The sequence below is a fragment of the Girardinichthys multiradiatus genome, chromosome 7 (assembly GCF_021462225.1).
Source record: "Girardinichthys multiradiatus isolate DD_20200921_A chromosome 7, DD_fGirMul_XY1, whole genome shotgun sequence".
Taxonomy (NCBI): Eukaryota; Metazoa; Chordata; class Actinopteri; order Cyprinodontiformes; family Goodeidae; genus Girardinichthys; species Girardinichthys multiradiatus.
The window spans coordinates 40,660,993-40,675,783 of record NC_061800.1 but is presented as its reverse complement, the minus strand read 5'-3'; the positions used below and the strand labels follow the sequence as shown (position 1 = coordinate 40,675,783).

The 14,791-nt window shown below is 38.6% G+C and overlaps 1 protein-coding gene across 3 annotated transcripts in view; it reads right to left on the bottom strand.

Annotated features, from left to right (window-relative positions):
* adarb1b (adenosine deaminase RNA specific B1b) overlaps positions 1 to 14,791 on the bottom strand; it is a 158,389-nt gene that overhangs the window by 10,195 nt on the left and 133,403 nt on the right. For all 3 annotated transcript variants that reach the window (XM_047370114.1, XM_047370112.1, XM_047370113.1), the window contains 5 exons: positions 13,250 to 14,166; positions 9,542 to 9,656; positions 7,683 to 7,851; positions 7,389 to 7,540; positions 5,448 to 5,616 (listed from right to left, as the gene is read on the bottom strand). In XM_047370114.1, the coding sequence (XP_047226070.1) occupies positions 5,448 to 5,616; positions 7,389 to 7,540; positions 7,683 to 7,851; positions 9,542 to 9,656; positions 13,250 to 14,166 (1,522 nt within the window). The remainder of the gene's footprint in view (positions 1 to 5,447; positions 5,617 to 7,388; positions 7,541 to 7,682; positions 7,852 to 9,541; positions 9,657 to 13,249; positions 14,167 to 14,791) is intronic.

Genomic DNA, 14,791 nt, shown 5'->3' with positions numbered 1-14,791 from the left:
TACTGTCTACATTTCTTGTCATGATTTTTTTATTGCACTTTTGAAGGTTGATTGAAGCGGCTTTAAGACTGTTTTGCATGCCTGCGACCAGCTAGTCACATAATACAGAATACGGGAAAAAATCATGGAATTTAAATACATATGTGATGCTTCAATAGTAAGGGATCGTCGGATGAACCTAAAATTTGCCAGAGTAAATTTTAAAGAGTTGCACAATTTTTTTACATGATTTTTAAAAGTCAAGGTTTGGTCCAGAGTAACACCTAAAGAAGTGAAGCTGTTAACATTTATTATTTTTTCCCCATTTATATAAATGTCTGGATAATCCAAAGATTTATGTCTATTTGTAAAATACATTGCAACAGTCTTGTTCAATGACTTCAACTGGTTAACATATGTGTCGTTTTCTGCTTGAGCGTCAATATTTTATCAAATAGTTTCCATCAGGCAATCATAAATCTGATCATACATCAACTATTACCCTTCCAATGTACAAATCAAATCTTCAGTGATCAGAAACCAGTAACATCTCTGCAAAAAAACACATTTAAACCCACTCCTGCAGAAAAAGCTCTATTGTAAGATTCAGGATCTTCTGTTCTATTTTAGTCCGTTTTGTAGCCTTGCTGTAAACTGGAGATTAAACGGTTCTCTGTGGGTTATTAGTCAGTGATTCCAAAGTGAAGATGAAATATTAAAGTTTGGGTTAGATGTCAGAAAAACAAAAAAGACGACATCATGATCACATGTCATGACCATACAATTAAATATTATTAAATTAGAAATTATGAAAGGCATTTAATACCTTCTTTAATTTCTAATTGATTTTTCTCAAAATTCTATAATTTCCAAATCAATATTAGCAAACTCAAATAGCTCCATACACTATCAGATTTTTAAAGTATAAATACAAATGTTTACTTTAAATGTACTGCAGATTTTTAAACTAAGGTCATAGTTTAAATAGAAAACCTGCCAAAACCACAGATTCTGAGATGGATGTAGACTCATCAGTCCCTGTTTATGGTAAAACGTATTAGTATCGGGTTGGGCCACATTAATTTATCGTGGTATAGATTTAACAAAATGTTGGATACATTCCTCCTGACCAATTAAACTGTATCCGCTTCCAGATTCCATAGGAATCCTGTTAAAAGGTTTTTAGTTCTCAGAGTAAAACATTTTAATCGACTAAAACCGGAAACAGAAGCTCAGAAACATTTTCAACAATTGGAGCTGGGCAAGATCCCTGCATATCTATAAACAGTGATGCTATTACATGCAGACAGAGGGAGAAAGCTCTGCAACTTGGTGCCAGTTTTGAGCTGTTTTAAAATATCCCAAATTAACTAGAAATTATAATGAAAAAGTTGCACGCTGTCATTTGCAGCCTGAAAACAGCAGTGGGAGCATCTCAAAGCTTTGGCATAAAATTGCTGATCCGGAATTAGTCACTCCATTTATTTATAACTGTAAAACCTCTGATTAGTAGTTGTAATTAATAGAAAAAATTGTATTTAAGAAATGCAGTTCTGAGTCTTCACCCGAGACAAGTGTGTACAATTACCAAAAAGAAACCTAACTAAAGAATATGATTGCAATGCTATGCTGCGCAGCAGGCTCTATTGTTTCCAAACACAATATTCCTGGTGCATATGTGTTTGAGAAGGTGAGTGTACAATTGGAGGGAAGGAAAAATGAAATCCCAGCCTCTTATAGCTGCAGGCAGTAAAACACAAATTCAGCAGAGTCAAACAGCTTCATGTTATTCTTGGCCATACACACACATTGTTTTATCGCAACAACATGGCGACACAAATACACCTGAATACCTTCTGAAGGACACATGGCGGACAAAAAGAGCCAGAAACAGGCAGGCACGCTCATTGGAGTTATGTTTTCAGAGGCATTCAATTTTGTTCCTGTCAAACCTCACTGTATTTGTGCATTGTGTTGTTTCCTGCAGAATATAACGCTTTATGGCTCCACGCAGAGACACTAAACACAAAAAAAACAGAGGTGCAAAAAAGTTCAGATCTTAAATACGTGATAAAAATAGGAAACCGTACACAGAGTCAGTAAGTGAAACCTTTTAAGAGCCTCTCCTGACAATCTTAATTTTATGTCAGCACTATATGTACAATAATGCGGAAGAAAAACTTGTAACAGCCTTACTACTTGGCTCTTCGAGTAGAAATACTGGCTCCTCTTTTCTGCTCAAACTTACCCAAAGTTTGTCCAAAGCGTCTATTTGTTCAGTTTACAGCAGCCATTCACTTCAAAATAGAATAAGATTTTTTCAATCGAAATGAGCTGAACTTTTCTCAAGTTCCTCAGGTAAAAAAAAAGACAAAAAAGGGTTCACAAAGTCTCCAGAAAATATTAATATCACTCAAATTTAGACATGTTTCTGCACAACCCTGCCAGACTTTCGCTGTATCATTAGAGGACAGAATCAAAAGAAAGAAATCATGTACACTGCTCAAAAAAAAATAAAGGGAACACTTAAACAACACAGTATAACTCCAAGTAAATCAAACTTCTGTTAAATCAAACTGTCCACTTAGAAAGCAACATTGATTAACAATCAATTTCACATGTTGTTGTTCAAATGAAATAGACAACAGGGGGAAATCTTTGGCGATTAGCAAGACACTCAATAAAGGAGTGGTTCTGCAGGTGGGGACCACAGACCACTTCTCAGTACCTATGCTTTCTGGATGATGTTTTGGTCACTTTTAAATGTTAGTGGTGCTTTCACACTCGTGGTAGCATGAGACGGACTCTACAACCCACACAAGTGTCTCAGGTAGTGCAGCTCATCCAGGATGGCACAACAATGAGAGCTGTGGCAAGAAGGTTTGCTGTGTCTGTCAGCGTAGTGTCCAGAGCCTGGAGGCGCTACCAGGAGACAGGCCAGTACACCAGGAGACGTAGAGGAGGCCGTAGGAGGGCAACAACCCAGCAGCAGCACCGCTACCTCCGTCTTTGTGCAAGGAGGAACAGGAGGAGCACTGCCAGAGCCCTGCAAAATGACCTCCAGCAGGCCACAAATGTGCATGTGTCTCCACGGTTAGAAACTGACTCCATGAGGATGGTATGAGGGCCTGACGTCCACAAATGGGGGTTGTGCTCACAGCCCAACACCGTGCAGGACGCTTGGCATTTGCCAGAGAACACCAGGATCGGCAAATTCGCCACTGGTGCCCTGTGCTCTTCACAGATGAAAGCAGGTTCACACTGAGCACATGTGACAGACGTGACAGAGTCTGGAGACACCGTGGAGAGCGATCTGCTGCCTGCAACATCCTTCAGCATGACTGGTTTGGCAGTGGGTCAGTAATGGTGTGGGGTGGCATTTCTTTGGACGGCCGCATGGCCTTTGATGATGAACAATTTTCTTTAAAGAATATTATTAAAATAGTCACTCAAGGTTAATGTCCTCGTCAGGAGAATTCATTGTGAAATTCTGCACCGTATATAATAATACTTTTGATTAACATGTGACTTGTTAACTCCTTTTTTCAGTTTTGGGTTATTAAAAAATGCTGATTTGGGTAATTTCCCCGTGTTTATGAGGCTCTAATTTAGGAATCCCACATGAAATGTGAATAAAACATATTTATATTTATATAAACTGAACTCTTAATCAGGACAGAAATTATCCTTGAATGACAGTTTACTTTAAAAAGGTTAATATGTTGAATTGGGCATATTTACCAGGCTTTATTTTTAAATGTATATCTTAAAATTATTTAGAAAGTATCGTTGTAAATGTTTAAAGATGCTAATTTAAGCATCTTTAAACATTTACAACGATACTTTCTGAATAAGTTGAAGTTCTTGTAGTATGTTTCTTCTAGTAAGATTGTGAAAAATATATGATTTGAAAATTAATGGTTTAAATAGTGGATAACTTTAAATAACGAATTCCACCTTTAATAGTTTATATTTAACTACTGACACATTTAAATAATCTGAATAAATAATTATATTTGCTTCATTATATTGGGATATATTTAATTATTAATTAATGATTTTTTATTATGTTGTGGGAATTTTGAAACCCCATAACTTTCTTTATGCTGCACAGAAACACAGTCTTGCAAAGCTAAGCTGTAATCAGTATTTACACTGCGTCCCACAAGAATCACACAATCAGCATTCAGTTACTGTGCCCTCAAGCAGAGTTTTATTCAGACGAGAGGAGGCGGAGCACTCTCGTGATCAGTCACAATTCATCACTGTGTTGCCTTGAACATGGACAGAGACTAAAGACGCTATGATCAGCCAAAAAAAAATTTTTTCCAGGGACAAAGGATTCATCAATTCACCGAGTTCCCCTTGACACTTACTAAAAAAAAATCATGGGCTTGAAATGATAAAGTGCATCAACAGGGAGATAATATATCACTTTGAAGAAAATTATACTGGCAGCAAATAAAACATAAGAGTTCAAAGAAACGTGGCTGAAAGGAAATCAGGCATGAAGTTTTTAGGTTTCTCTTTATTAAAACAATTTTGTTGCACAGATTTGAATGCTAATAAATTTGCAGTTTGGTTCTGGGCAAACAGGTCAGCAGACGATGCAGTCAGCTTGGGACTACACTTCAGTCTGCACCACCTCGACCACCCAGGGATGTACGCCAGGATCCTGCTTGGCCTTCAACACCTTCAACCCAGACATCCTCCACCAGAAGCTCACCCAGCTCACAGTACCAGCCTCCACCATTATCCACTCTGTCCTGTGTTCGTCCATCACCGTGTTTGGCTCAACCACAAAACAAGACAGGTCAAGACTGCACTGAAAAATTTGTTCTGCAGAGAGGATCATCAGGTCTGACCTTCCCTAAACCCTGCACCTGTACAGGTCTGGGGTCATGAAAAGGGCAGCTAAACTCTCTGCAGACCCCACACATCCTGGGCACAAGGTTTTTTGGCCTTTTACCTTCAGGTCGGTGCAACAGAGCGTTATTTGTCAAAACCAACCTTTTTCCCCAGACCGCTTTTCCCTAGACCACACTAATTAAACCTTGTGTTCCTCTATTGTGAAAACACAGTATATATAAATATTTACAAAAGTCTTATTTCGATTTCCCTTCTTAAATATTTGAATTTAAAATGTCTTTATTGAGAGCCAAGTGGAACCAAAGCCAAATTCCATGTTTGTGTGCACAAACTTCAAATAAAGCTGATTCTGATCATCTATCATGCAGTATGTAGTGACATCTAATGACAAAGTTAGGAACTGCAACAAACTGTAAACCAATTAGCAACAATTAAACTACAGTGCCAATAAAGGCCAGAATTTGTCTCGCTCATTCTAATATGAGCGAGACAAATTCTGCAGCATTGACGGTGAAACATGTTGCAGAGACAAGAAATTTCACCTTTTAGTCTTAAAAATTAAAATAACTGGATTTTGTGCAGTATTTGAACAAAATTACCTTGCAATCTTGTCACTACATGACATGGTGAGCAACCTCTCTCCTTGAAGCACACCATCCCAGGTCTGGATGGTGTTGCTGGATCGTACAGGAATGGTGCCTTCCCCTGACTCAATTTTGGTTCTCAACTGGCCTCTTGCTTTGCGGTTTGGGTGTCGGTCCCCCTGATCTGAGCAGGAGAAAAGGAAGAAAATCGTACTCAAAAGAAAAAAATATTTTAAGGCAGACTGATAACCTGGTTTACAGAACAGATTAAAATGATAACACTTTAATGTGAAATTGACCAATTCCAGTCTGTATGGAAACATACATATGCAAAACTGAAGCAACAAAAATAACAATTATTATTAAACTATTCCAGCAAAGTGATTCACTGAAAACTATAAACAGACAAGCAAAACTGGTACATTTTTGAAGGAAATTTATAAGAAACAACAATAAATTGTCTCTCAGGTGGCTTACATAAAAAACAAACTAAATACCAGCTTTAGCAAGCTAACATTAGAATGCTAATGCTAACTTTAATGGCTAAAACTTGTTGAAAATACTGTGCACGGATAAGTCAACAAATTAGTATGTTAATGCCTGCACTATAATGCTAAATTTAGCATGCTAAAGCTAATGTCCGCAGCAAAGACTTGTCTAAAATATCTAGATTACAGTAAGGGTGAGTTCAACTTGTAACTGGAAGTCGGAGTTACAGAGTCCCAAATCAGAAAAACTGTAAATTCCCAGAAGCTGGAACTTTGAGAAGAAAAGTTGGAGTTCCCCGGCCAACCACAAGTTCAGAATCAATACGGCTGCCACTCAAATGAAAATTAACGACCTTCTAAAAATTTCTCTGTAAACAATAGCAAACAAAGAGTTGTAAGAATTTGCGTTAGTAGCCTATATGTTCCTTCCATGTTTACATGCTAAGAATGAAGACAGAAATGTTGCCATGGTTTGTACTGAAGTTAGCCCCACGACAATTACCAGCTCAAAGCTGTAAGATCACTTCCAAATCAGACGCTTCTGGAAGCAAACTGATGCAGCATAAATAATGCTTATTTTTGTGAGACAATGCCAAACTAAATTCTGTAATATTTACAGAAAACATGCTCCTGTATTTAAAGAAAATTAATTTGGCCTGCATAGACAAAATCAAAAATACAACGAAAAAAAAAATTCAGCTCAGTATATTTTTATTTATCAGAGTATTTTAAACTTAATTTGTAACAGGAATTGGAAAGCATATTTTTAGGCTCCTATACCTGTCTCCTTAGCTTCAATAGTTCTAGGAGTGCAACATGCTTTAAGCTGTTTTTCAGATATTGCTGACAGTTCGAACACTTCTAAGTTGTCTTATCATTTTTAATTTAACATAGTTGAATTAACCTCCAAAACTTACTGCTAATGACATAATTATATTGACCTCATTACAAGTTCTGTTGCATTTTAAGCCGGATTTTACAAAAAGCTCTTGCACTAGTAAATTGGTGTTTACTGACAGAGCCAGTGCCTTCAAAAGAAGAAAGCAAAAAATGTCTTCCACATTATGTTATCAAAGTTTTCTGATGTTCCACCAGCAGGCGCCTATCTATTCAGAGACTAATTGAATGTGGCTGTTTTCTATTCAGTCTGCCATGTGCAATGGAAAGCGGTCTGACAAGAGTACGAGGGAGGTTAATCAGACAGACAGAGTGGTTGGGCTGGGTTGGAGAGAGACTGATGGAGAAGGACAGAGAATGACTAAACGCTCTCATTACCAGCGCCTTGTTTAAATGCGTCTGTAAAGCGCATTTTGGACACTGGACTGAAATTCAAATAAAACAAAGCATACAAGAAAAAAAACTATATTTAATTAAATAGTGGGTGGAGATGAATTGTGAGCAAGAACGAGAAGAAATTGAAAATGTGTTTGCAGAGCTGAGGAGGAGATGGTGTTAGCTGGTTTCGCACCTTCCACTCCAGCTTCATGAGGAGAGAAAATCCTGGCATCTCCGCAAGGTGAGGTACTGATGTAAAGGTGGAACTGAACGTTGTCCTTTAATTTGTAGCCTCCCTTGTCACATGGCACAAATATCGACTTGTGATAGTCCTCCTTGATGTTGCTACAATCACAAACCAAAATCAAACTAAAAAATACTTCTCATTTTATTTAAGTGGACATAAAAAAATGCAACTGGAATATAGAACAATTGTAGAAAAATACAGCTACACCTTACTGAATAAAGAGTATCTCTGTCCACTAACCTGAGGAAGAACTCCAGCTGGGTGTAGAGGTACCTGATGAGCGAGCGCCGGGCAATTATCTCAGCATGGCAGTCGTTGAGTGCCAGGCCACGGTCGCTCATGTACTCACCGTTGATGCACTTTGTTCCCGTGGAGACACAGATGACCTGTGCTTCCTTCACATCGGTCCCTGTTGGAAGGGCAATAACACAAGGCCAAACAGGTGTATCACATGTTTCCATACACTCTAAATGCTGTTCCTTAAATAACAAAGCAGACTGTTGAGGAGGAGGGGCAGGCCACTTAAACCAGCATCACTAATGGGGAATCCTAGTGGAGTTTTTAGTCAGATTCGTCCTGTTATCTTCAGCTGCATTCAGGAACACAAACACACTTCTGTCTCCTGAAGAGCAGATGCTTTGCCAAAACTAATAAAACTTTAGACTAGGCATGTGCCAGTCGCTGGTATTCAGGTATACCACGGTTTCAGAAAGTTCCAGTTTTTAAAATGAGACGGTGACATCACAGAAAAGTCATACCTGGTAATGACGCAGCTGAACACTGTGAATTTCACACCATTGTTCTCAGTGTGCACAATAAACTGAATGGGAAAATATTAAGACATTCCCAGGATTTGATGTCCTACAAAATGAACTTCATTTTCTCAAGTCAAGACCCTTGACACACAAGTTTTTTCCAAATACCAGCAAACGGCCAGTAGGTATGGGCAATTATCCCATTTTTTATCGTTGTCGGGAAAAAACTTTCATGAGCAGAAGTGTGATTCCTTATTTCAGTAAAAAAAACTGATTGCTTGCAAACCAAAAAAACTGAAACTATGGTGGGGTTTGTTACTTTTCTATTTACTATTATTTCATATTTTTCCACTGTTGGTATCATGGGAGAACCAATAAGTATCAATATATTTGAAAATATGACTGAATGCAATTTTGCATTCAGTCATGACTTTTTGTAAGAGCAGTATTTGTCTATGGGGGGCTCTGATGAATCTGACTTTCCTTAAATACTTTTTATTGTCGCTTTCATTGTCACACAATGAATACCACAAAATACTGTGATGAAACTTTAATTGCATGTTGCTAATCACTAATGGTGAGATAGGAAACAGTGTGACAGCAGCCTTTAAAGGAGACATGCATAGAAACCACCATATATGGACTTGTTAAACCAGGAATTACTTATTCTACAGTGATTACAGATTGTTTAAAATAAAACTTGTGATTATTAAACCATTATTTATTAAAATTTAGAATGGGACTTCTTACTTTACCCAAATAAATCTTGTCTCATTCAATATTCGACCTATCGTGTTATCATCTTTTCAGATTAGCGAGATGTATCGTTATGCCTCTGCTGTTCAGAGATCACAAATCCCAAACAGAAATAAACTGGTAATTTTAGGATGTCTGCTTCAGGAATAACGAGACAAAGATCATTATCATTTGGATAAATCATCTCAATATGGTGTGATACTCAATATAAATTTAGTGCACAAAAGTGGAACGATCAAACATGACTTTGATTTTTAACTTTTTTTTTAAAACAACTAGGTAAGAACCAGTTCCAGCTCCCACCATAGTTTACTACTAGAATTTCAAGCAGGAAAAACCCTAAAATGGAGCAAATTATGCTCAGATGTCTACTTAGAGCCAGATATATGCAGTTATATCAGGGAGAATATGCTAATGCTGCTAAACAGAATTTAGTGAAGATGCATCTTTAAAACTTATTTTTTCATAATACACTTAACAACCGAAGCACTTTTGCTATATTTTAATTTCCCTACAAAATCACACTTTTAAAAGACCAAAGCATTTTTAAGCATGAAATATATCACCGGTATCCTCCTCCAATATTACCTGTTGTCATGACAACTCCTGCCAGGACTTTTCGTCGTGCATGGGGGGAGGTGAAGTTGTCTGTCAGCTCACTGAACTTATCCACCACCAGGCGAGAGACGGCGTCAGCCAGAACCTGCAGACACAGACAAGCGTGCAGGAGGACACATGCACATAACGGCACAAACACAAAAAGCTCGCCTCAGATATGTCAGCTTACAGAGCATGTCTGATGCTATCCGCCCCTGGAGCGCTATCTACCTGTCACAGCACTCGCATCCGGCATCAAACGAGAGTCATAGCGTTAAATCAGCAACAAGTGAAACTAGGCTGACCCCCTTTGAGGTAAACATAACAATGTTTTAAGCAGCACTGTTGGAGTTTGGAATGACATTTTTAGTTTAGCATCTCCCTTCTGACAGCGAATCACAGCACAAACAAGTAAGCCCGTGCATCAGTTGTGCATAAAGTCCTCGCCTGCTTTCCAGAGCTTCTTCTTCAGCCAAAACATTTGAGGAAATCTAAAATGAACTTCACACATCTTTCCCTTTTGGACAGCCAGCTCCTAATGCAGAGTCTAAAACCACTGCTAATGTGATGGAAAATGACGACGACCAAAAGGAGAGATGATGGCTGGTTAATCACAAATTAAAGAAATCAGTCTTAATATTACTTCCCTGCTACTTCAGAGTCACCCATTTAAAGCCAGATGACGTCAGATTTCAATGTTAAGGACATACATGGCTTTTATTTCTTTATGGCTGTAAAAATATTTTTAAGATCCTATTTTCTTTACTTCTTTTTTGTTTTCTCTCTCACAAAAAAACAAAAACTAATTTAAATTGCAAATAAATAAATAAAAATAAGATAAGGTTTAAATTCTGCCAGCCCATTTTCTCCCATAAGTGTTATGCCAGATATAAAGGAGTAGCCGAAATTAAATATCATGGAGCAGAAAATTAATATGTGTAATTATTGGGGCTGTCATCAATGAAATGGGCTGCAGGACAAGATGAGAGAGTGAACAAAGAAAGAAGAAAGGCCTGTTGATAAAGTGTCAGGTTGATTAGCTTTGCCGACTTGGTTATCTCTCTCTCCACACTGGCACTGATCTCAGACCAGTATGTAACTTTACTTCTCTGCTAACTGGTGTGAATGACACTTTAATGACAGCTTTATAAATTAGTACAGTTTGAAATGTGGACCTGTTGGCAGTTTTGTAAACCAATGAACTATATTAGTCTCAGAGGAATACTTTTCTTTTAGGTGTGTACTTCTATCAGAACCTAATATAGTAATGTGTTGTCATCAATGCAGCCATTGGTAAAACTAAGTGCACCCCCTGATTTAACACCAAGTAAAATGCCTTTAGCAGTAATAACTTCAAATTTATCTGTAAAACTCTGTTGGTCTCACCAAATCTTATTTACAAAGTTGCTTCAGTTCATTAAAGTCTGCTGAGGTCTATTTCAACTCAATTTAATTCAATTAAAAAATGCTTTATTCATCCAAAAGAGAAATTAAATGTTGATGTTGCTCATTTATGCAGGTTTCTTCAAAGGGCCGTTGTAGAGGCTGTGTTTATGCACAGCTCTAGGTTATTAGAAAAGATTCTTTGGTGCTGTGTCTGAGATGACCGTCCTGGTGATGAACCAGTTTGGACCAAGGTCACGCTGTCAGACAGATGGCCTCAACTTTGACTTTAGAATACTTTAGTATACAGAGGAGTCTTTGGTCGACTTAATGACCAGGTCCAGTGGGTCCTACGCAAGCCCAAATCATCACCCCTCCAATACCGTGGCTGACAGTTTAATGAGATGCTTGTAATAATATGCTTATTTTGGCTTTACTTCAAACATTTCTTCTTTGGTGTCATGTGTCCAAAAACATTGTTCTTGTCTTATGGCTCATCCAAACTATAGTGCCATTTTTTGGAGATTCTCCTGACAACCTTTTTAAACCATCCACACTTGTGCAGTAATTGTAACTGTATTTTCAAAAATCCAGTGCAATCCAATCATACAAACAGATTCAAGATTAACTATATCCATTCCAGCTGTAATTTAGACTCTTAGCTTCATGTCTTGGACTTGTTTCCAGGTTCTTAAGGCACTGCACAGTCTGATTTCAGGCAGAGTTTTCTGGGATATTCACAGCTGAAAACACTGGAAGTTGTTTAAAATGTTTGGTGGATTTCTTGCTTCTATAAGGTCAATGCTAATGTTTAATTTGGCATAGACAGCTGTTATTATAGACATGGTCACATTGCTGATGATCAATCAACCAAAATATTTTGTTTAGCAGCTGGTGTCTTCTACTTTCCCCTAAATATAATGGAAGCATCAGGGTGGACTTAGTTTCCCCATGACTGTAGATCTGAGATTATTTGTGCCTCGCCAGGCTGACAAATGTACAGTAATATGTAGTTTGAAAATAACCGATAAAATCTTATAAGCTTAGATTTACTCATTTTTGTTAATGTCAATGACAGCCATGCCCATCTTTGACAACTCCAGTTGTTACATAGGTTTTCACATTAGTGCTGCAGACCAGCACTAAGCTGCTATCACCTGAACACGTTAACACTGACTGACTTTAACAGTCAGTGTTCACGTTCATGTTTCCATTGTCCAACTTCCTCATGAGCATTTTAATGCCCCCAACTTCATCATGGCTCAAGATAGTCAGCATTTAGTTGCTCTTTTTGTCCAGGTTTAATGCCAAGAGAGCAGAAGTGCTGGCATGACATCAAAGAACTAGTGGTTGAGATACAATAAAGAGTTGCTGTTTGTTACTGAAAAGAGAAAATTATACTGGGTCATGCTTTCTATATCACGTTTTGTCTGCTATAAGGCAAGTTTCTGACCAGGTTAAACATGCATATGATATTTATTCTGTTTTCTAATTTTATACACCTAAATTAAGAGGAAAATGAAGAATAAATCCTTTGAATCAGTCTACAATATTATTATGATTGTGTTCTACCAAACCTATTCAACAGAATCCTTTTCAGGATGTTTGTTTTAAAAAGCAATTAAAATGTTGTTCCTCAGGAGTATAACACCACCTCCCACTGCCCTATTTATTTCTAAAGGACCATCTGCTTAGGTTGACAGGAGAACAAAAAGTCTTCTCTAAACACGCATCTCACCTCTGCTGAAGATCTTCACATGGTGACAAGTTTACTGACATTGTAGGCTAACCTTGGCTTGCCTTCTCTCTGTTTAGATATAGATTATTGATAACTCTGCTTGTAACACATTTTCTTTGGTAGAGTGTCCTATTAGTGCTCTTTCACTGTGAAAAGAGCATAAAGCATACACTGACCATCACACATTGTTGGAAAAACCCAAATTCATTGGATCATATCCGCAAATAAACGGTATGATGTTTTAGACAAGGACTCTGCTGGTGATCTTATTTTAAAGGAGGCAAAGATCAATTTTTTGGGGCTTAAAAATCTTAAGAATTACAACAAGAAATCATGGCTCAATGGTCAAAGGAAAAACTAGCAACCGAACTCAAAAGGAAACCTGACTGGGCATTTGGTGAATAAGGAGCACTATTGAACCCTTTCAACCACCTGAAAGGTCTACACAGTTTTAAGAATTTACAGGCAGGCTGGATTGTACTCCTGATAAATGCTCAATATTAAAGCAATTACAATCTTGTTTCTTTTTATATTTTTACGTTTAGAGAAATTAGAAATGAAAAAAAAAAACATCTTACCTGGGGAAGGTGAAGCTGCAACCCCTCTCTTGGTATGGGTTGCCTGGATGGTGTCTGGTCTAGTTGCATGTTGAAGAGAGCAGAGAGGGCAGCCTGTGCTGCCCGGGCTTTAGCCAGCTTTTTGTTGCGCCCTGAGCCTTCAAACGTCTGTGAGTCCACAGTTACTGACATCACAAAATTCTTGGCATGACTCTCACCGCTCTCTGAGACAAAGTCGTATTTGAGGCCTGGCCTGAGCTCATTGAGGATCATGACTGGGTTTTTGCCAGTGGAGGGTGAGCTGAATACAGATGGAGGGGGCAATGGAGCCTGGACAAGGTTGCTGCCAGGTGGTGTGGGTAACGGATACTCCCCTAGTGAGTTTGTACCGTTAGAACCTAGATAGTAGGATTCTTCAGGTGCAGCTGGTGTCTCAAAGCCGTTGAAGAGCATGTCAGGGAAGTCCGCTTGATCTGATGTAAAGTCCGTATTCACAGTCAGTGTACGGCCCATGGCCAGGTGAGCCTCTGATGCATTGGGGAACTGAACAAAAGAGCGCAGCGCTTTCTCAGCTGCGTTCAGTTTAGCCTTCTTCTTGGTCGGACCCATGCCCTCAAACATCTGCCCATTGACCTCCACAGTCATGACAAACACTGGTGCATGGACCGGCCCAGTCTGAGACAGCAGTTTGTACTGCAGACCTGGTTTGATCTCATTCAGCTGCATCAGAGCATTCTTGGGCAGCACCGGCCCAGGTGTTTTCTTGCGCTTCTTGGCCCGGAACTTGGAATGCGCGTGGCCATTGTTACCCTCCTCTAAGGGGCGCTTTCGACTGCCATGGCCACTTCCATTGGGGAGCTGATCACCGACTCCCGTCCCGTCTTTGCAGGACACGTTGTCCAGGTTTCGGTTTTCCTTAACGTCTGTGCTGCTTGAACCTGCGGTGCCCAGAAAGAGTAACTTACAACGCCTTCGTTGCAGGATCTTGTAAATGCAAAATTTATAGATTCCTTTATCACTCTTTGGAACTGAACCAATGATTTGTGTTCCTTTATAACAGCAACATAAGATACAGTAAGGATACAATTTATAAACCTATTTCACAGGAAAGACAAGTACCAAAACATCTGTTTCTTCAGAACGACAGTGTACGCTCCAGTAGGGTACCTTTGCAAACATTTTACTGTACCATTTTTTAAATTTAAAATTAAACTAACTACGGTTTAAGTTCAGTCAAAGTCACTAAAGTTTGGATAAAGTAAAAATGCGCTGTATTGTCATAAAAAATATAGACACTCGACATTGCACAGTGATGGGGCCTTGAGAAACCATGCGAACAAACAACAGACACACAGAAAAACCAGACCCAAAGGGTTCTGCTGTGACCCAGTTCATCTTTAATTGCTCGAGTTTCTAAAGGAAAACCAGAACCAATTATAAACTACATTAAGGGGAACACATATCACTGATTCCAGTTAGCAAAGTGGATGGAATGTTGGGAAAAATTTTCATTTATAACATCCTTCAGCAAAGGCTTGATAGGTTACTCCTTGCGGTACTCAA